We start from the raw sequence: 21,480 nt of genomic DNA, 5'->3' as shown, positions 1-21,480 counted from the left end.
GAGCTGGTCAACATCGTCTCATTCGGACCAGGAGAGGCCTGTTGTGCAGCTGAGCATTGGGAATGTGCCTGAATGAACACAACTAAAGGACAACAGTTTGGTCAGAGGGCCGTGTGGGGGGAAAGAGTGAACATGTGGATTACTTTCAGAGACAGTCAACCCTGAGCCCTGTTCAATGACAGACATGATTTAACACGAGGATATGGCTGCATACGCAGGTGGCTAGAACGCTTCCTTCCTTCCTCCCTCCATCCCTTCCTCCCTCCCTCCTTCCATCCCTTCCTCCCTCCATCCCTCACTCCCTTCATCAATCCCTCCCTCCCTCCATCCCTTCCTTCCTTCATCCATCCCTCCCTCCCTTCCTCCCTCCATCCCTTCATCCATCCCTCCCTCCCTCCCTTCATCCCTTCCTCCCTCCATCCATCCCTCCATCCCTTCCTCCCTTCATCCATCCCTCCATCCCTTCCTCCCTTCATCCATCCCTCCATCCTTTCATCCATCCCCCCTCCATCCCTCCATCCCTACACCCTTCTGGAGCAGCTAGCTGCCCATCTAATCTCTGGGGAAGAATAAAATCTGTTTGAAAGAGAGGGCGAGTTGAGGGGGGTCGCGTCGAGGGGGTCGCGTCTGGCTGCAAAGAGAAACAGTGGGGGGTGAGAGGAACAACAGGGAGGGGGGGGTGGCACAGATACACAGTGACGTCAGAGGTGATGGAGGGCCAGTTGGCGACACAAACAGCTTCCTACTCAGGTTGGGGGTATGAGGAGCTGAGCTGAATGTAGAGGGCACGGAGTCAAACTCGGAGAGACCGTGAGGTGAGACGCTAGCAAACACTGGTGCTAATAATGAGTGATTATGAACCTCCCACTTCACCTAGAAGAAGAACCAGACATAAGACCCCCTGTCCTCTAACGGGAGCTTCATCCTGATCCTATTAGACCCCTGCAGCTGAGTGGTCACCCAACACCTGCCGCCCCCCTTCACCCAACACCTGCAGCCCCCCTTCACCCAACACCTACTGCCCCCTTCACCCAACACCTGCAGCCCCCTTCACCCAACACCTGCAGCCCCCCTTCACCCAACACCTACTGCCCCCTTCACCCAACACCTGCAGCCCCCCTTCACCCAACACCTGCAGCCCCCTTCACCCAACACCTACTGCCCCCTTCACCCAACACCTGCAGCCCCCTTCACCCAACACCTGCAGCCCCCCTTCACCCAACACCTGCCGCCCCCCTTCACCCAACACCTGCCGCCCCCCTTCACCCGACACCTGCCGCCCCCTTCACCCGACACCTGCCGCCCCCTTCACCCGACACCTGCCGCCCCCCTTCACCCGACACCTACTGCCCCCCTTCACCCGACACCTGCTGCCCCCTTCACCCGACACCTGCTGCCCCCTTCACCCGACACCTGCTGCCCCCCTTCACCCAACACCTGCTGCCCCCTTCACCCAAACCTGCTGCCCCCCAACACCTACTGCCCCCTTCACCCGACACCTACTGCCCCCTTCACCCGACACCTACTGCCCCCCTTCACCCAACACCTGCTGCCCCCTTCAACCAACACCTACTGCCCCCCAACACCTGCTGCCCCCCTTCACCCAACACCTGCTGCCCCCTTCACCCGACACCTGCTGCCCCCTTCACCCGACACCTGCTGCCCCCTTCACCCGACACCTGCTGCCCCCTTCACCCAACACCTGCTGCCCCCTTCACCCGACACCTACTGCCCCCTTCACCCAACACCTGCTGCCCCCTTCACCCGACACCTGCTGCCCCCTTCACCCAACACCTGCTGCCCCCTTCACCCAAACCTGCTGCCCCCCAACACCTACTGCCCCCCTTCACCCGACACCTGCTGCCCCCTTCACCCAACACCTGCTGCCCCCTTCACCCAACACCTGCTGCCCCCCTTCACCCAACACCTGCTGCCCCCTTCACCCAACACCTGCTGCCCCCCTTCACCCGACACCTGCTGCCCCCTTCACCCGACACCTACTGCCCCCTTCACCCGACACCTACTGCCCCCAACACCTGCTGCCCCCTTCACCCGACACCTGCTGCCCCCTTCACCCAACACCTGCAGCCCCCTTCACCCAACACCTGCTGCCCCCTTCACCCAACACCTGCTGCCCCCTTCACCCAACACCTGCTGCCCCCTTCACCCAACACCTGCTGCCCCCTTCACCCAACACCTACTGCCCCCTTCACCCAAACCTGCTGCCCCCCAACACCTGCTGCCCCCTTCACCCAACACCTGCTGCCCCCCTTCACCCGACACCTGCTGCCCCCTTCACCCAACACCTGCTGCCCCCTTCACCCAACACCGCTGCCCCCTTCACCCAAACCTGCTGCCCCCCTTCACCCAACACCTGCTGCCCCCTTCACCCGACACCTGCTGCCCCCCAACACCTGCTGCCCCCCTTCACCCAACACCTACTGCCCCCCAACACCTGCTGCCCCCTTCACCCAACACCTACTGCCCCCCAACACCTGCTGCCCCCCTTCACCTGCTGCCCCCCTTCACCTACTGCCCCCCAACACCTGCTGCCCCCCAACACCTGCTGCCCCCTTCACCTACTGCCCCCTTCACCCGACACCTGCTGCCCCCTTCACCCGACACCTGCTGCCCCCTTCACCCAACACCTGCTGCCCCCTTCACCCAACACCTGCTGCCCCCTTCACCCAACACCTGCAGCCCCCTTCACCCAACACCTGCTGCCCCCAACACATACCGCCCCACTTCACCCAACACATACCGCCCCACTTCACCCAACACATACCGCCCCACTTCACCCAACACATACCGCCCCACTTCACCCAACACATACCGCCCCCCTTCACCCAACACATACCGCCCCCCTTCACCCAACACATACCGCCCCACTTCACCCAACACCTACTGCCCCACTTCACCCAACACATACCGCCCCCTTCACCCAACACATACCGCCCCCTTCACCCAACACATACCGCCCCACTTCACCCAACACATACCGCCCCACTTCACCCAACACATACCGCCCCACTTCACCCAACACCTACTGCCCCCCTTCACCCGACACCTACTGCCCCCCAACACCTGCTGCCCCCCTTCACCCGACACCTACTGCCCCCCAACACCTGCTGCCCCCCTTCACCCGACACCTGCTGCCCCCCTTCACCCGACACCTGCTGCCCCCCTTCACCCAACACATACCGCCCCACTTCACCCAACACATACCGCCCCACTTCACCCAACACATACACATCTATCGCTACATGGTGATAAGGCACTGTACTTAATAACATTTAAACAGTGTATATACTGTATCTATCGCTACATGGTAACAAGGCACTGTACTTAACATTTAAAACAATAAGCTCAACATGAGGAGCACATGACAGAGTCATCTGAGGAATAATTAGAAGTTCTGAAAATAAACGTTTGCGTTCAAGCTAAGAAAGTTAAGCCTAAAAGTTACATACTTATCTTGAATGTTGCATGAGATGTTATATTAGTTATAAATTGAATAAAATATAATTCCATCTATTATCCCACCACGTAATGTTGTCATTTATGACATAACGCATTCCAAACTGGACATTCCAAACTGGACATTCCAAACTGGACATCCCAAACTGGACATCCCAAACTGGACATCCCAAACTGGACATCCCAAACTGGACATCCCAAACTGGACATTCCAAACCGGACATCCCAAACCGGACATCCCAAACCGGACATCCCAAACCGGACATCCCAAACCGGACATTCCAAACCGGACATTCCAAACCGGACATTCCAAACCGGACATTCCAAACCGGACATTCCAAACCGGACATTCCAAACCGGACATTCCAAACTGGACATTCCAAACTGGACATCCCAAACTGGACATTCCAAACTGGACATTCCAAACTGGACATTCCAAACTGGACATCCCAAACTGGACACCCCAAACTAGTTAATAACAGTCAAAGTAAGAGGCATGTAGGCTTGAATATGAATAGATGATGTTATACATGGATATAAGGTATACTTTAGACCATTTTCTGTTCCGTTCAGACGTTGGGCACCATCAAAATGAGGATTTTGTGACTGGTTTAAAGCAACTATCAAAGGCTGAGACAATGTTATCAAAATATATAGTGTCAACACATCAACCCAAATCATGGCGTGATAAACACACACACTTCCTCTCAGTAAGCCTGAAAGGATCTGATCTGGTCAAAGCAGAAGATGTGAGCCTGGTACCACCAGCCCAGACATCCCAGTCATTATCATCATGTCTCACAGGGTTGGGGAGTAACTGTTTACAATTTTTTTTAAATGAACTAATCCGTTACATTAGCTGCTAAAATATTGTAATCAGATTACAGAGACTTTTGGGAAAAAAATAGATGATTACTTCTTGTATTAATTTAAAATGACAAAAATATGTTTATGACACCTTTCTGTTTTCTTAATGAAATTCAATTCAGCATTGAACAAAGGTGCAAGTTTAAGTTTGTTCCACCTGAGTGGGTCTGACCACCAATCAGAGACCACTATGATAACACACCAAGTGATGACCACCAATCAGAGACCACTATGATAACACACCAAATGATGACCACCAATCAGAGACCACTATGATAACACACCAAGTGATGACCACCAATCAGAGACCACTATGATGACACACCAAATGATGACCACCAATCAGAGACCACTATGATAACCACCAATCAGAGACCACTATGACGACACACCAAATGATGACCAACAATCAGAGACCACTATGATGACACACCAATCAGAGACCACTATGATGACACACCAAATGACCACCAATCGGAGACCACTATGACGACACACCAAATGATGACCACCAATCAGAGACCACTATGATGACACACCAAATGATGACCACTAATCAGAGACCACTATGATGACACACCAAATGATGACCACCAATCAGAGACCACTATGACGACACATCAATCAGAGACCACTATGATGACACACCAAATGATGACCACCAATCAGAGACCACTATGACGACACACCAAATGATGACCACCAATCAGAGACCACTATGATGACACACCAAATGGATCCTTTGTCTTCTTCTCATGCCTCTTCACCAATAGGAGTCTAAGCCCTGTCTAAGTCGGGGGGGGGGGGGTTCTACTCAGCTGTATGTATCTTCTAAGAAGGTCATACTAAGGATTATTTTGCTAAATGATTTTTTAAGACCCTTTGAAGTAACAAAAAATCTTTGATTATTTGATTTAAAAAATGATTTGATTAAAAAAAAAAGTATTTGTTCTTACTGCTATTAGCCCATTGAAACGCATTGAATAACAGATAGTCCTTACTGCTATTAGCCCATTGAAACACATTGAATAACAGATAGTCCTTACTGCTATTAGCCCATTGAAACACATTGAATAACAGATAGTCCTTACTGCTATTAGCCCATTGAAACACATTGAATAACAGATAGGCCTTACTGCTATTAGCCCATTGAAACACATTGAATAACAGATAGTCCTTACTGCTATTAGCCCATTGAAACACATTGATTAACAGATAGTCCTTACTGCTATTAGCCCATTGAAACACATTGATTAACAGATAGTCCTTACCGCTATTAGCCCATTGAAACACATTGAGTAACAGATAGTCCTTACTGCTATTAGCCCATTGAAACACATTGAATAACAGATAGGCCTTACTGCTATTAGAAACACATTGAAACACATTGAGTAACAGATAGGCCTTACTGCTATTAGCCCATTGAAACACATTGAATAACAGATAGTCCTTACTGCTATTAGCCCATTGAAACACATTGAATAACAGATAGGCCTTACTGCTATTAGCCCATTGAAACACATTGATTAACAGATAGTCCTTACTGCTATTAGCCCATTGAAACACATTGAGTAACAGATTCACTACATGGAACAGATGGTTCCCCCTCCTTTAGATTTGGCCATTGTGTTGATCAGGACTGCTTTACATGTATTTAACCCCTTGTTCTGTAGCACTAAACAGTCTCCATATATACTTCCATTCATCATTTCCCAAGCGGGGACCGTGGGACCTTCAGACCAGTCTGTGGGCGTCCAAGTGCAAAACAATCAACATGTCTGTGTCCGTGAGAGTCTGAACTTTCCACAGAGGGGTCGTATTGGTCTGTCGGCCAAACTGTTTGGACACTTACAGACCAGTGGAGGCTGCTGAGAGGAGGACGGGCTCATTATAATAGCTGGAATGGAGTCAATGGAGTGAAATCAACCAGATAGAAACCGCGTCTTTGATGTGTTTGATGCCATTCCATGGAATCCATTCCAGACATTATTATGAGCCGTCCTCCACTGCTACAGACAGGAGTTGGCAGATCAGCTGTACCGACTTCAGACGAGTCTCCAGACGCTTGTGGCGGTCGTAGAGTAAAATGGAGATCACCATGTTCGTGACGAGTCTCGTCTTTTTTCCCAACTGGTACCGGGGGCCCTTCACACGAGGCCCGTAGGCGTCCGAGAGCAAAACAACCAACATGTTCCTGAGAGTCCACAGATCGAATGGTTTGAACTATTATGACGCTACAGACGATTTTGTGAAAATACAGATTTTTCGGGACGTCTCGGGGTCTGACAAACACCGCTCTGTCATCTTTCATCGAAGATCCGGAAGTGTTACATCGAATGTGGTGGATTGAGATGCAAAGAAGAAGAAAAAAGAGATTTATATCTGAAACTGTGACTTTTATGGGGCTGTTTTTATTATGCTAATTTCATCAACCTTAGGGGGCAAAGTAATCCAAAAGTTAGTAAAAGTAATCAGATTTCGTTACTGACTGAGGTAATCCAAAACTATGTGACTGATTACAATTTTAGGCTGGTAACTAGTAACGGATTACATTTCTAAAGTAACCTACCCAGCCCTGCACGCACGCACGCACACACACGAGAGCCTAGTATCACCAACTGAGAAGTTCTCATCAGTAGTGAGCTACAAAACAAAACCGATTGAATCGGGTGATGATTAATATGATGATGACTGTTGATATTTCAATCTTTTTTTTTAAATGAGAGAACAGTAAACGCAGACTGTGCAAATCAATGCAAACGTCCGCTGCGCTGCACTATAGGACTTTGTCATGAGACACGCACGACGTCGATAACGTAGCCGAATGTCAACCTTTTTCCAAGCAAATGTAGCGGTCGAGAAGGCGGTAACACATCAGACATTGCAAATCCATTCTACTCAAAAACTATATATATATATTTTGGTCCAGCTTTTTCTTGCAATGCAACGCGAACGAATGAGTTCGATGTAACTCTTGAAACTTGAATGATTCTCCAACTTTGAATTATGGAACTCAGGCTCTTGACGTTCAAATAAATAACTCATATACATTATCTTCTAAACATTGCTTTTTATAGCTTTGGATCTATTCAACCAATTCACCTAGAATAAGAACCCTTTAAAAAATAAATACTAGATGAAGAATATAACCTCATCTAAACAGCATGTTAATGAATCATTTGTTTAGTTTTACACCAGCTGATGCACCTTCAACTCCGTTCTCTTATATCGAGGCGGAGTTCAGCTTTGATGACTGGTCGCGGAATTTGCAAGCAACAACATTGGGTCACCATGAGTCGATTCTTGTATAAAATGTAAATTCTGAAAACGCTTACCTGTACTTATGCTTGTCCCGTACAACTGATGCCCAAATGCAAATGCTGAAATGTCAACTTGCAATAAAAACTTTTAGCGAATACAACCACGGACTTCTCCTTAGTTGAGGGTTCCTCCGCTAAAAGGAGATTAATTTACGCCTGAGTAGCAAGACAAAACGTTAGTTATCCGAAGAGTAGACTTCTCAAATAACTGAAAACAATCCAGGGAAATTATTTTCTGCACGCAAATAATAATACATCAATAAAAGTCCTTCATACAATGTATTCACAAATGTGCGCGAAGCCTAAATATGAAATTACATTGAATCATAAATTAATCCTTGCTAAATTAAGACGGGACTGTTGTGCGCGTTCGTCACTGGTGGCGTCGCTTGACACCAGCGGCTCGTCAGCAACATTAAAAAGGTACTTCCGGGTCACGGAACTTCGGAAAGTTTCAGAATAAAAGTCAAATATTTTCTTAGCTCCATTGTTGGTTAAGGGCTTGTAAGTAAGCAAGTTCTACACCTGTTGTATTCATGATATATTCTAAATAATTGCTAAACATGAACAATTATTCATATTTGTTCATATTTACCTGACATTTGCATTAAATGTGGGTTTTAAATTAATACCTCCAATGCAATCAAATCAAATGTTATTTATTACATGAGTTGAATACAACAAGTGTAGACTTTACAGTGAATGGTGGCGGATGTGTTGTTGCCTTCTCTTACCACCTGGGGGTGGCCCGTCAGGAAGTCCAGGATCCAGTTGCAGTGGGAGGTGTTTAGTCCCAGGTTCCTTAGCTTAGTGATGAGCTTTGAGGGCACTACGGTGTTGAACGCTGAGCTGTAGTCAATGAATAGCATTCTCACGTAGGTGTTCCTTCTGTCCAGGTGGGAAAGGGCAGTGTGGAGTGCAATAGAGATAGCATCATCTGTGGATCTGTTAGGGCAGTATGCAAATTGGAGTGGGTCTAGGGTTTCTGGGATGATGGTGTTGATGTGAACCATGACCAGCCTTTCAAAGCTCTTCGTGGGTACAGATGTGAGTGCTACGGGTCAGTTGTCTGGAACAACTGATGCTCTCATGCATGTTTCAGTGTTACTTGGCTCGAAGCGAACATAGAAGTAATTTAGCTCGTCTGGGAGGTGTGTGTCACCGGGCAGCTCTCAGCTCGTGGCAGTGCTTTCCTTTGTCGTCTGTAATAGTTCGCAGGCACATCCGACGAGCGTCGCAGCCAGTGTAGTACGATTCAATCTAGTTTTTACATCTCAACTGTCAGTAGAAACCACATTTGTTTAAGCAAGTCAGCCATATCAGCTATGTCTTTTTAAAAGGCAGTAAATGAGGCTGAATGAACTGTTTCGCTGCCAGACAAGCCTCTGCTGATAGCCAGGTGTAAGGGGTGTTGGGACTGCTGTTAGGACAGCTTTATGTAGGCCCTAACAGTTTGTGGGCACCATTTGTTAGTGTAATTAATGTGTTGTTTAGTGTTGTGTTGTTTGCTGGCATGGATTTGTTTTTGATGCCCCACCAAGATTTAAAATCGCCACTGTCAGGTAGATAGAGGTAATCCATGTGTGTTTGTTCACGTTACAGAGATAACATCAAGGAATTAATTCACGAAAACATGAGATGTTGTATTTTGGATGAATTATCAGGATCTCGTCATCACGGTTGACAACTCCATTGTGTCCTCCTCCCAGAGCGCTAAGAACCTTGACGTGATCCTGGACAACACCCTGTCATTCTCAACTAACATCAAGGCGGTGGCCCGTTCCTGTAGGTTCATGCTCTACAACATCCGCAGAGTACGACCCTGCCTCACACAGGAAGCGGCCCAGGTCCTAATCCAGGCACTTGTCATCTCCCGTCTGGATTACTGCAACTCGCTGTTGGCTGGGCTCCCTGCCTGTGCCATTAAACCCCTACAACTCATCCAGAACGCCGCAGCCCGTCTGGTGTTCAACCTTCCCAAGTTCTCTCACGTCACCCCGCTCCTCCGCTCTCTCCACTGGCTTCCAGTTGAAGCTCGCATCCGCTACAAGACCATGGTGCTTGCCTACGGAGCTGTGAGGGGAACGGCACCGCAGTACCTCCAGGCTCTGATCAGGCCCTACACCCAAACAAGGGCACTGCGTTCATCCACCTCTGGCCTGCTCGCCTCCCTACCACTGAGGAAGTACAGTTCCCGCTCAACCCAGTCAAAACTGTTCGCTGCTCTGGCCCCCCAATGGTGGAACAAACTCCCTCACGACGCCAGGACAGCGGAGTCAATCACCACCTTCCGGAGACACCTGAAACCCCACCTCTTTAAGGAATACCTAGGATAGGATAAAGTAATCCTTCTCACCCCCCCTTAAATGATTTAGATGCACTATTGTAAAGTGGCTGTTCCACTGGATGTCATAAGGTGAATTCACCAATTTGTAAGTCGCTCTGGATAAGAGCGTCTGCCAAATGACTTAAATGTAACTGTAAATGTAAATAAAAGATGATCGCATTAATGTTTTCTAAGAATGTGTACATCAGACTCATTGATTGGTGAACGTCTTGAAATAACGCTTCCGTAGACATCGTCAAAAGTTCAATCTGCAATGATGTGCCGAAAGTGGTGTAACCTGTACACACACTACACTACGGTTCACAGATTGTTTGGTGTGTTTCAGGAGCTTGTATACTGAACTCTGATCTTACTGTTGATGATAATTTGTTATGAATAAAGTATACATTAATAAATTGCTTAGCACCAGTAAATTAACAAGAATCATAAAAATAAAAACATATTTTGATTATATTACAATTGTACAGTATATGACCAAAAGTATGTGGACAACTGCTCGTGGAATATCTCATTCCAAAATCACAGGCAGTAATATGGAGTAATATGGTGCTTTAACAGCCTCCTCTCTTCTGGGAAGGCTTTCCACTAGATGTTGGAACATTGCTGCTATAACAGTCTCCACTCTTCTGGGAAGGCTTTCCACTAGATGTTGGAACATTGCTGCTATAACAGCCTCCACTCTTCTGGGAAGGCTTTCCACTAGATGTTGGAACATTGCTGCTATAACAGCCTCCACTCTTCTGGGAAGGCTTTCCACTAGATGTTGGAACATTTCTGTGGGGACTTGCTTCCCAAGGGCGTGGTGGGCGATTTGGCCCGCTGTCGGTGTTCCAATTCATCCCAAAGGTTTTCAATGGGGTTAAGGTCAGGGATCTGTGCAGGCCAGTCAAGTTCTTCGACACTGAACTCAACAAACCATTTCTGTACGGACCTCGCTTTCTGCACAAGGGCATTGTCATGCTGAAACAGGAAAGGGCCTTCCCCAAACTGTTGTCACAAAGCTGGAAGCACAGAAATGTCTAGAATGTCATTGTATGCTGTAGCGTTAAGATTTCCCTTCACTGGTACTAAGGGGCCTGAACCATGAACAACAGCCCCAGACCATTATTCCTCCTTCTCCAAACTTTACAGTTGGTACTATGCTTTGGGGCAGGTAGGATTCTCCTGGCATCCGCCAAACTCAGATTAATCCATCGGACAACCAGATGGTGAAGCATGATTCATCACTCCAGAGAATGTGTTTCCTCTGCCACAGAATCCAATGGCGGCGAGCTTTACACCCCTCCAGCCGTTATTACACATGGTGATCTTAGGCTTGTGTGCGGCTGCTCGGCCATGGAAACCCATTTCATGAAGATCCCGGCGAACTTGTGCTGACGTTTCTTCCAGAGGCAGTTTGGAACTCTGTAGTGAGTGTTACAACCGAGGACAGATGATTTTTACGCACTACGTGCTTCAGCACTCGCCGCTCCGGTTCTGTGAGCTTGTGTGGCCTACCACTTCACGGTCCGGTTCTGTGAGCTTGTGTGGCCTACCACTTCAAGGTCCGGTTCTGTGAGCTTGTGTGGCCTACCACTTCACGGTCCGGTTCTGTGAGCTTGTGTGGCCTACCACTTCAAGGTCCGGTTCTGTGAGCTTGTGTGGCCTACCACTTCACGGTCCGGTTCTGTGAGCTTGCGTGGCCTACCACTTCACGGTCCGGTTCTGTGAGCTTGTGTGGCCTACCACTTCAAGGTCCGGTTCTGTGAGCTTGTGTGGCCTACCACTTCACGGTCCGGTTCTGTGAGCTTGTGTGGCCTACCACTTCAAGGTCCGGTTCTGTGAGCTTGTGTGGCCTACCACTTCACGGTCCGGTTCTGTGAGCTTGCGTGGCCTACCACTTCACGGTTCTGTTCTGTGAGCTTTTGTGGCCTACCACTTCACGGTCCGGTTCTGTGAGCATCCAACCCGGAAGCCAGCTGCACCAATGTGTTGGAGGAAATACCGTGCACCTGGCGACCTGGGTAGCGCACTGCGCCCGGCCTGCCACAGGAGTAATGAGACGAGGATATCCCTGCCGGCCAAACCCTCCCTAACCCGGGCGACACTGGGCCAATTGTGCGTTGCCCCATGGACCTCCCGGTCACGGCCAGCTGCGACAGAGCCTGGGCTCAAACCCAGATTCTCTGGTGGCACAGCTAGCACTGCGATGCCGTGCCTTAGACCACTGCACCACCCGGGAGGCCCGGAGATTGCACTGTTGTGTGTTCGATTTTATACACCTGTCAGCAACGAGTGTTGCAGAAATAGCTCATTTGAAGGTGTGTCCACATACTTTGTGTATTTATAGTGTATATATTTTTATACCAGTAGGCTATTATTATGTTCTTTACATTAATTTACTCAATGTGCTCCATCTTATAAAACTGTTTATCTTATATAAAGTAGTAATTCTCTTTAGTTTCCCCCCATGTAGTTAAAGTTTGTAAAATAATTTAAACATTATTCACTATGCAAAGAAACAAACAACAAAACAAAAAAATATTGATTTTGTAACATATCAGACGCATAAGGGTTTTACCACGGACTTTTATTTTGAAGGCAAAATCCGAAAACCGGAAGTCTTCTTGTGTATAGATGCAGTTACGTTTTGCTGATGTTGAGCCTAAATAATATTTCCATGCTCCGTCTTCAGAGCAGAACCCCGAATGCATGGGGCGGAGTCAGCGCCATTGATTTATGAGCTCTTTGTCCAATCAGGGAGAAGTTGACAGAATAATGAGATAAGATTCCTAGCGGCTATATCTTTATAAAATTAGGTATAAATGATTATTAATAACGGTTAATAATTTGTTAATATAATAACCAAGTAAAACCATTGAATTGGTGTGTGTGTGTCCCAGAATTTATAAAACATTTACAGAAGTCTATTCATTGTAAAAAATAATGTTTATTTTTTTATTTTAACAGACAATTAACATCTGCGACTTCTATTACTTGAGGAAGTCAGCTGAATTGTTTACAAAAAAAAGTCTTTGTCTTTAACTCTGCCTTGATAGGAAAAGGACTTGTGAAGGAAGTCCACTGTACACAGTACATGTTTCGTCTACAGCTGTTGTTTTCGAAGCATGCGACAAATAACATTTTGCTTTATCTAATCTAGTCTGTTTTTCTGGTCCGGAGACTACCCAGGATTCATGAAACTCATTTCACCGCAGGACACTGATCTAAAATCATGTTGCAGTACTCTAATTACTTGCACAGTCAGTCTCCCCCCCAGGAGCAAGACACTTAAACCCTCAGATGTTCCAAAGGCGCTGTTCTGTGGCAGATCCTTTCCTCCAAATTTCAGACAAATTAAATGGTTATAAATGGTGCGCAGGGCTTCTGAATCAAGTGCATCAATAATATATATATATATTTAAATATTAATATTTTTAATTTTTACACTAATAATATTTTTACACTAGTAATATACATATAAATATTTGTATTTATTTATTTTTACACTAATAACATACATATAAATATTTGTATTTATTTATTTTTACACTAATAATATACATAGAAATATTTGTATCTATTTATTTTTACACTAATAATATATATTATTTTTAAGAATCGCCTTAAAGTTTTTTTTCTACATAAATGTTTGTAGATAGACTAGGAATGCCTTGAAGATGGACCGGTCAAAAGATCGGTTGGTGACCACTGATCTATGGGGACAGCTGAAGAACTCTTTTTGATAGCACCTTTTTATCTAAGATTGTACCTCTTCAACATCCATTACTCTGGCCTTACCTCTTCACCAGTATCTGTGCTGAGATCTATTACAGAAGTTAACTTTTCTACCAATAATTTGTCTCAACTCCTCAAATCGCCAAGCTGACACTATTAAAATGAGAGAATCAATGAACATAGATTCTGGGAAAGTAATGCTCAGTTAACCACATGTAACAACACCTGCACAGGATCGGTACATCCGAACATCACACCTACAGACCGCAACAACAAGATAATGCATCAACAGACAGCAACAACCAGATAATGCATTAACAGACTGTTACAACAAACATTAAACTTCAGGAGTACAAATCATGAGTGTTCTGAGAAAATAAAACAAACATTTTAAATCGTGCAACAGGAAATTAAGTGATTGGTCAAAGGCTTTCTTGACAGGCCGTTGATTGAACACAACGTCACACAACCACGTCCTAAGGAAGACAAAGTCCTGAAGAAGACAAAGTCCTGAAGACATTGGATAAATCCCAAATGGCACCCTATTCCCTATATAGTGCGCTATTTTGAGGATGAAGTCATTAATAAATCATGGCAAAGAAAGAAAGACCAGTATAGACCATTAAAGACCAACACAGACCAGTACAGACCATTAAAGACCAGTAGAGACCATTAAAGACCAGTAGAGACCATTAAAGACCAGTAGAGACCATTAAAAACCAGCACAGACTATTAAAGACCAGTAGAGACCATTAAAGACCAACACAGACCATTAAAAGACCAACACAGACCAGTACAGACCATTAAAGACCAACACAGACCAGTACAGACCATTAAAGACCATTAAAGACCAGTACAGAACATTAAAGACCAGTACACACCATTAAAGACCAACACAAAACCATTAAAGACCAGTACAGAACATTAAAGACCAGCACAGACTATTAAAGACCAGTAGAGACCATTAAAGACCAGCACAGACCATTAAAGACCAGTAGAGACCATTAAAGACCAACACAGACCATTAAAGACCAACACAGACCAGAACAGACCATTAAAGACCAACACAGACCATTAAAGACCAGCACAGACCATTAAAGACCAGTACAGACAATTAAAGACCAGTACAGACCATTAAAGACCAGCACAGACCATTAAAGACCATTAAAGACCAGTAGAGACCATTAAAGACCATTAAAGACCAGTACAGACCATTAAAGACCAGTACAGACCATTAAAGACCAACACAAAACCATTAAAGACCAGTACAGAACATTAAAGACCAGCACAGACTATTAAAGACCAGTAGAGACCATTAAAGACCAGCACAGACCATTAAAGACCAGTAGAGACCATTAAAGACCAACACAGACCATTAAAGACCAACACAGACCAGAACAGACCATTAAAGACCAACACAGACCATTAAAGACCAGCACAGACCATTAAAGACCAGTACAGACAATTAAAGACCAGTACAGACCATTAAAGACCAGCACAGACCATTAAAGACCATTAAAGACCAGTAGAGACCATTAAAGACCATTAAAGACCAGTACAGACCATTAAAGACCAGTACAGACCATATGTTGTGACAATGACCCTGGAGTTCAACAAGACAGTACAAGCGAATCCAGAACCAAGCTTAAATACATTTTCTCTAAAAGAAGCAAATAATTTGAATGCCGGCAAGTTGCATTCGCAGTCCAAGCTACTCAGCCAAGAATACATACAGTACACCTACTCATTCAAAAAGGTTTTTCTTTATTTTTACTATTTTCTACATTGTAGAATAATAGTGAAGACATCAACACTATTAAATAACACATGGAATCATGTAGTAACCAAAAAAAAGTGTTAAACAAATCAAAATATATTTTATATTTGAGATTCTTCAAAGTAGCCACCCTTTGACCTTGATGACAGCTTTTACACTTCATGGATTGTCCTTGGCTCTGACATGCACTGTCCACTGTGGGACATTATATAGACAGGTGTGTGTCTTTCCAAATCACATCCAATCAATTTAATTTACCACAGGTGGACTCCAATCGAGCTGTAGAATGGATGACCAAGGCTGTAACGTAACAAAATGTGGAGAAAAAACAACAAATCAACGGGTCTGAATGCTCTTCGAATGCACTGCATCTTGGGACCTTAGGCATAGTCGGGGACCTTAGGCATAGTCGGGGACCTTAGGCATAGTCGGGGACCTTAGACATAGTCGGGGACCTTAGACATAGTCGGGGACCTTAGACATAGTCGGGGACCTTAGACATAGTCGGGGACCTTAGACATAGTCGGGGACCTTAGGCATAGTCGGGGCCCTTAGGCATAGTCGGGGCCCTTAGGCATAGTCGGGGCCCTTAGGCATAGTCGGGGCCCTTAGGCATAGTCGGGGACCTTAGGCATAGTCGGGGACCTTAGGCATAGTCGGGGACCTTAGGCATAGTCGGGGACCTTAGGCATAGTCGGGGACCTTAGGCATAGTCGGGGACCTTAGACATAGTCGGGGACCTTAGACATAGTCGGGGCCCTTGACATAGTCGGGGACCATAGACATAGTCGGGGACCTTAGACATAGTCGGGGACCTTAGACATAGTCGTCTGTGTGGGGTACAGAGAATCACGTTAAACACTATTATTACACACAGAGAGTGAGTCCACGCCAACTTGTTATGTGACTTGTTGAGCACATTTTTTACTCCTGAACTTATCTTGACATAACAAAGGAGTTGAAAACTAAAATTGACTCAAGACACTTCAGCTTCTCCCGTTAAAAAAAAATTATAATAATTTTGTAAACATTTCTAAAAACACAATTCCACTTTGACATTATGATTGTGGTGTGTGGGGCCAGTGACACAAAAAATACATTTCAAATTCTGTAAAACAAAACGTAGAACAAGGTCAAGGGGTGTGAATACTGTCCGAAGGCACTGCATATGTAACTGTCCATAAGCTCTATAACAGAGACAGCCCCCCCCCTCCATTCTCGTTTTATTCTGCACAGACCTTGGTGTGCACAGACACAACTAACACAATCACTCGCTGTCTTGATGAGAAAGTTAAAAACAAAACTATTATTATAAGAAACAATGATAAGACAGATGAATGAAGAAGAAGAAGAAAACAACCTTTCTTTCACAAAGAGGGAGGGACTTCAGTGGTGGATCGTTGGAGCGGTTTCTTTACTGCTACCGAATCCCGTTCAGAGGACGGACCGAAACGTAGAGGGGGGAGGGAATGGGTGAGTCTCAAACGACCACCTATTCCTTATGGGGGCTCAGGTCAAAAGTAGTGCACTATATAGGGAATAGGGCTCTGGTCTATAGTAGTGTACTATATAGGGAATAGGGCTCTGGTCTAAAGCAGTGTACTATATAGGGAATAGGACTCTGGTCTAAAGTAGTGCACTATATAGGGAATAGGACTCTGGTCTAAAGTAGTCCACTATATAGAGAATAGGGCCCTGGTCTTAAGTAGTGCACTATATAGGGAATAGAACTCTGGTCTAAAGTAGTGCACTATATAGGGAATAGAACTCTGGTCTAAAGTAGTGCACTATATAGGGAATAGGGCTCTGGTCTAAAGTAGTACACTATATAGGGAATAGGGCTCTGGTCTAAAGTAGTGCACTATATAGGGAATAGGGCTCTGGTCTAAAGTAGTGCACTATATATATTCCCAGCTAGACGTACCCGTACCAGACCAGACAGTACTCCCGAGTTCCCTTTGGAGATCTAGGCTATAATTTCATAGATCTATATTTCTTAGGTATCGGATAGAGTCTAGAATGAGAGTCAACATGGGGCCAAAGAACATCCAGCCAACTTGACACAACTGTGGGAAGCATTGGAGTTAACATGGGGCCAGCATCCCTGTGGAACGCTCTCGACACCTTGTAGAGTCCCAAACCCCTGATGAATAGAGTCCCATACCCCTGATGAATAGAGTCCCATACCCCTGATGAATAGAGTCCCATACCCCTGATGAATAGAGTCCCATACCCCTGATGAATAGAGTCCCATACCCCTGATGAATAGAGTCCCAAACCCCTGATGAATAGAGTCCCATACCCCTGATGAATAGAGTCCCATACCCCTGATGAATAGAGTCCCATACCCTGATGAATAGAGTCCCATACCCCTGATGAATAGAGTCCCATACCCTGATGAATAGAGTCCCATACCCCTGATGAATAGAGTCCCATACCCCTGATGAATAGAGTCCCATACCCCTGATGAATAGAGTCCCATACCCCTGATGAATAGAGTCCCATACCCCTGATGAATAGAGTCCCATACCCCTGATGAATAGAGTCCCATACCCCTGATGAATAGAGTCCCATACCCCTGATGAATAGAGTCCCACACCCCTGACGAATAGAGTCCCATACCCCTGACGAATAGAGTCCCATACCCCTGATGAATAGAGTCCCATACCCCTGATGAATAGAGTCCCATACCCCTGATGAATAGAGTCCCATACCCCTGATGAATAGAGTCCCATACCCCTGACGAATAGAGTCCCATACCCCTGACGAATAGAGTCCCACACCCCTGATGAATAGAGTCCCAAACCCCTGATGAATAGAGTCCCAAACCCCTGATGAATAGAGTCCCATACCCCTGATGAATAGAGTCCCATACCCCTGATGAATAGAGTCCCATACCCCTGATGAATAGAGTCCAATACCCCTGATGAATAGAGTCCCATACCCCTGATGAATAGAGTCCCATACCCCTGATGAATAGAGTCCCATACCCCTGATGAATAGAGTCCCATACCCCTGATGAATAGAGTCCCATACCCCTGATGAATAGAGTCCCACACCCCTGATGAATAGAGTCCCATACCCCTGATGAATAGAGTCCCAAACCCCTGATGAATAGAGTCCCATACCCCTGATGAATAGAGTCCCATACCCCTGATGAATAGAGTCCCATACCCCTGATGAATAGAGTCCCATACCCCTGATGAATAGAGTCCCATACCCCTGACGAATAGAGTCCCACACCCCTGATGAATAGAGTCCCATACCCCTGACGAATAGAGTCCCATACCCCTGATGAATAGAGTCCCATACCCCTGATGAATAGAGTCCCATACCCCTGACGAATAGAGTCCCATACCCCTGATGAATTGAGGCTGTTCTGAGGGGCAAAAAGGGGGGCGTAACTGAATATTAGGAAGGTGTTCCTAATGTTTTGTACACTCAGTGTCTACGTAGTAGGATAGATTTCAGATGGAGCCGTGGTCGGGAACCCAAACACCTTAACGAGGGAAGCTTTTCATCCACAAAACATTGAGAGTAAAACAGAAGCAGGAAATGTCAGACCATGTCGTCATGTTGGAGAGGAAATCAAATCCAAGACTTATCTAGTATTCAATTCACATTCTACTTCCGTGTTCCACGTACATCTGCATCACTGAGCTCCAAAAGTATTGGGACAGTGACATATTTGTTGTTTTGGCTCTGATACATTGACTATGAGGTTAAAGTGCATTCTGTCAGCATTAATTTGAGGGTATTTTCATCCCATTTCACGCGAACTGTTGAGAAATTAAAGCATTTTTTTTTTGTACCTCGTCCTCCCACCCATTTTAGGGGACCAAAAGTATTGGGACAAATTCACTTATGTGTGTATTAAAGTAGTCATTGGGGGGACAATGTACAAGAAGTTCTGTACTTTCTACACGGTTCACCCGATATGGATGAAAATACCCTCAAATTAATGTTGACAGTCTGCACTTTAAACCCCATAGTCAATGTATCATTTAAAATCCAAAGTGCTGGAGTACAGAGTCAAAACAACAACACATGGGTCAATGTCCCAATACTGTTGGAGCTCACTGTCGGTTATAGTGAATAAGAGCCAGATACCTGTAGAGAATAACATACATACTTTGAAGACATTTGTGAAAGATTTGTCCAGGGGGGAAGAGGATTGGATCTTCATATTTCAGTCCAGTATTCACCATTCTGTTCAGAAAGCTGTGGGACAGGTTTGGTGCAGACCATTCTGTTCAGAAAGCTGTGGGACAGGTTTGGTGCAGACCATTCTGTTCAGAAAGCTGTGGGACAGGTTTGGTGCAGACCATTCTGTTCAGAAAGCTGTGGGACAGGTTTGGAACAGACCATTCTGTTCAGAAAGCTGTGGGACAGGTTTGGAACAGACCATTCTGTTCAGAAAGCTGTGGGACAGGTTTGGAACAGACCATTCTGTTCAGAAAGCTGTGGGACAGGTTTGGAGCAGACCATTCTGGAAAGCTGTGGGACAGGTTTGGTGCAGACCATTCTGTTCAGAAAGCTGTGGGACAGGTCTGGAGCAGGCCAGTCTCTTCAGAAAGACAGAGGGAGGTGACCTCAAGCCAGTCAAGTCACTACCTTGATGGGCCAGACAGACCAGCCCTCTCCTCGTTATCCCTCCCCAAACTGTCCTGTCCTCTCCCTCAACCCCACCGTCATCAACCAACGCCAAACCAACAGCACCCTCTGGTGTCTGAAGGTGGTAGGTCACTTGGTGAAGGCGGCCACCACGGCCCACAACAACTCATTGGCGTTGGTCTTCGTGCTCTCCCCCTCTGGCTCCAGGTCCAGGAGCTGCCGAACTCTCTTCATGGCCAGGTCATACTGGTCGTCCAGCAGAGGGGAAAAGGCATTCTCCAGGACATCAGACGAGTGGGCCAGGAAGATGAGGGCGAGCATCCGCTTGTCCATGCGGTGCGGGTCGTTGACCCATTTCTCCAACACGGCCTCCTGAACCCTCTTGATGAGGCGTTGTTTGATGTTGTTGTTGGTGAGCGGGTGAGTGGTCATGTCGAAGAGGAGGAAGTTCTGTTTCTCCGTGGTCAGCACGCCCTTTTCCACCAGGTTCTTGGCCAGGCGCTCCCTCACGTTCCTCAGCTGGTAGTGCAGCTTCAGAGGGTTCCACGTCTCACCTGCAAGGGGAGGGGGGGGGGGTTAAGCGTGCTACAGAGTTCAAAGCCTAAAACATCGAGATTGAATGTGACTTACGTCAACAACTCAATAACAGTCCAATCAAATTGCAGTGGGGAAAGAAAGCATCCTTTCATGGTATTTTATTATTCTCCTCTTTTATCTCATTTGGGGTTCAGCAACGTAGCTGGCATTCATTAGTACTATACCAGTTCATTAGTACTATACCAGTTCATTAGTAGTATTATATACCAGTTCATTAGGACTATACCAGTTCATTAGGACTATACCATTAGTACTATACCAGTTCATTAGGACTATACCAGTTCATTAGGACTATACCAGTTCATTAGTACTATACCAGTTCATTAGTACTATACCAGTTCATTAGTACTATACCAGTTCATTAGTACTATACCAGTTCATTAGGACTATACCAGTTCATTAGGACTATACCAGTTCATTAGTACTATACCAGTTCATTAGTACTATACCAGTTCATTAGTACTATACCAGTTCATTAGTACTATACCAGTTCATTAGTACTATACCAGTTAATTAGGACTATACCAGTTCATTAGGACTATACCATTAGTACTATACCAGTTCATTAGGACTATACCAGTTCATTAGTACTATACCAGTTCATTAGAACTATACCAGTTCATTAGTACTATACCAGTTCATTAGGACTATACCAGTTCATTAGTACTATACCAGTTCATTAGTACAATACCATTAGTACTATACCAGTTCATTAGGACTATACCAGTTCATTAGGACTATACCAGTTCATTAGTACTATACCA

The 21,480-nt window shown here is 45.8% G+C and overlaps 2 protein-coding genes across 2 annotated transcripts in view; one reads left to right on the top strand and one right to left on the bottom strand.

Annotated features, from left to right (window-relative positions):
- Window positions 1–710: 710 nt before the first annotated feature.
- LOC135505445 (uncharacterized) lies at window positions 711–3,270 on the top strand. The gene is made up of 2 exons (XM_064924577.1): window positions 711–757; window positions 939–3,270. The coding sequence occupies exons 1-2, from the start codon at window positions 711–713 to the stop codon at window positions 3,268–3,270; spliced, it is 2,379 nt and encodes a 792-aa protein (XP_064780649.1).
- A 12,202-nt stretch (window positions 3,271–15,472) lies between these two features.
- LOC135508801 (Golgi phosphoprotein 3-like) overlaps window positions 15,473–21,480 on the bottom strand; it is a 33,310-nt gene continuing 27,302 nt past the window's right edge. The window contains exon 4 of the mRNA XM_064929043.1: window positions 15,473–20,673. Coding sequence (XP_064785115.1) covers window positions 20,249–20,673 — 425 coding nt within the window. The 3' untranslated portion in view covers window positions 15,473–20,248. The remainder of the gene's footprint in view (window positions 20,674–21,480) is intronic.

Source organism: Oncorhynchus masou, chromosome 1, assembly GCF_036934945.1.
Source record: "Oncorhynchus masou masou isolate Uvic2021 chromosome 1, UVic_Omas_1.1, whole genome shotgun sequence".
NCBI classification, from domain to species: Eukaryota; Metazoa; Chordata; class Actinopteri; order Salmoniformes; family Salmonidae; genus Oncorhynchus; species Oncorhynchus masou.
This window is presented reverse-complemented; position numbering and strand designations above follow the sequence as displayed.

Bases quoted from the DNA above. Each gene is read 5' to 3' on its own strand.
- LOC135505445 (XM_064924577.1), top strand. From the start codon at position 711: ATGGAGGGCCAGTTGGCGACACAAACAGCTTCCTACTCAGGTTGGGG. The intron at 758-938 runs GTATGAGGAGCT...TGATCCTATTAG, and splicing joins GCTTCCTACTCAGGTTGGGG to ACCCCTGCAGCTGAGTGGTC.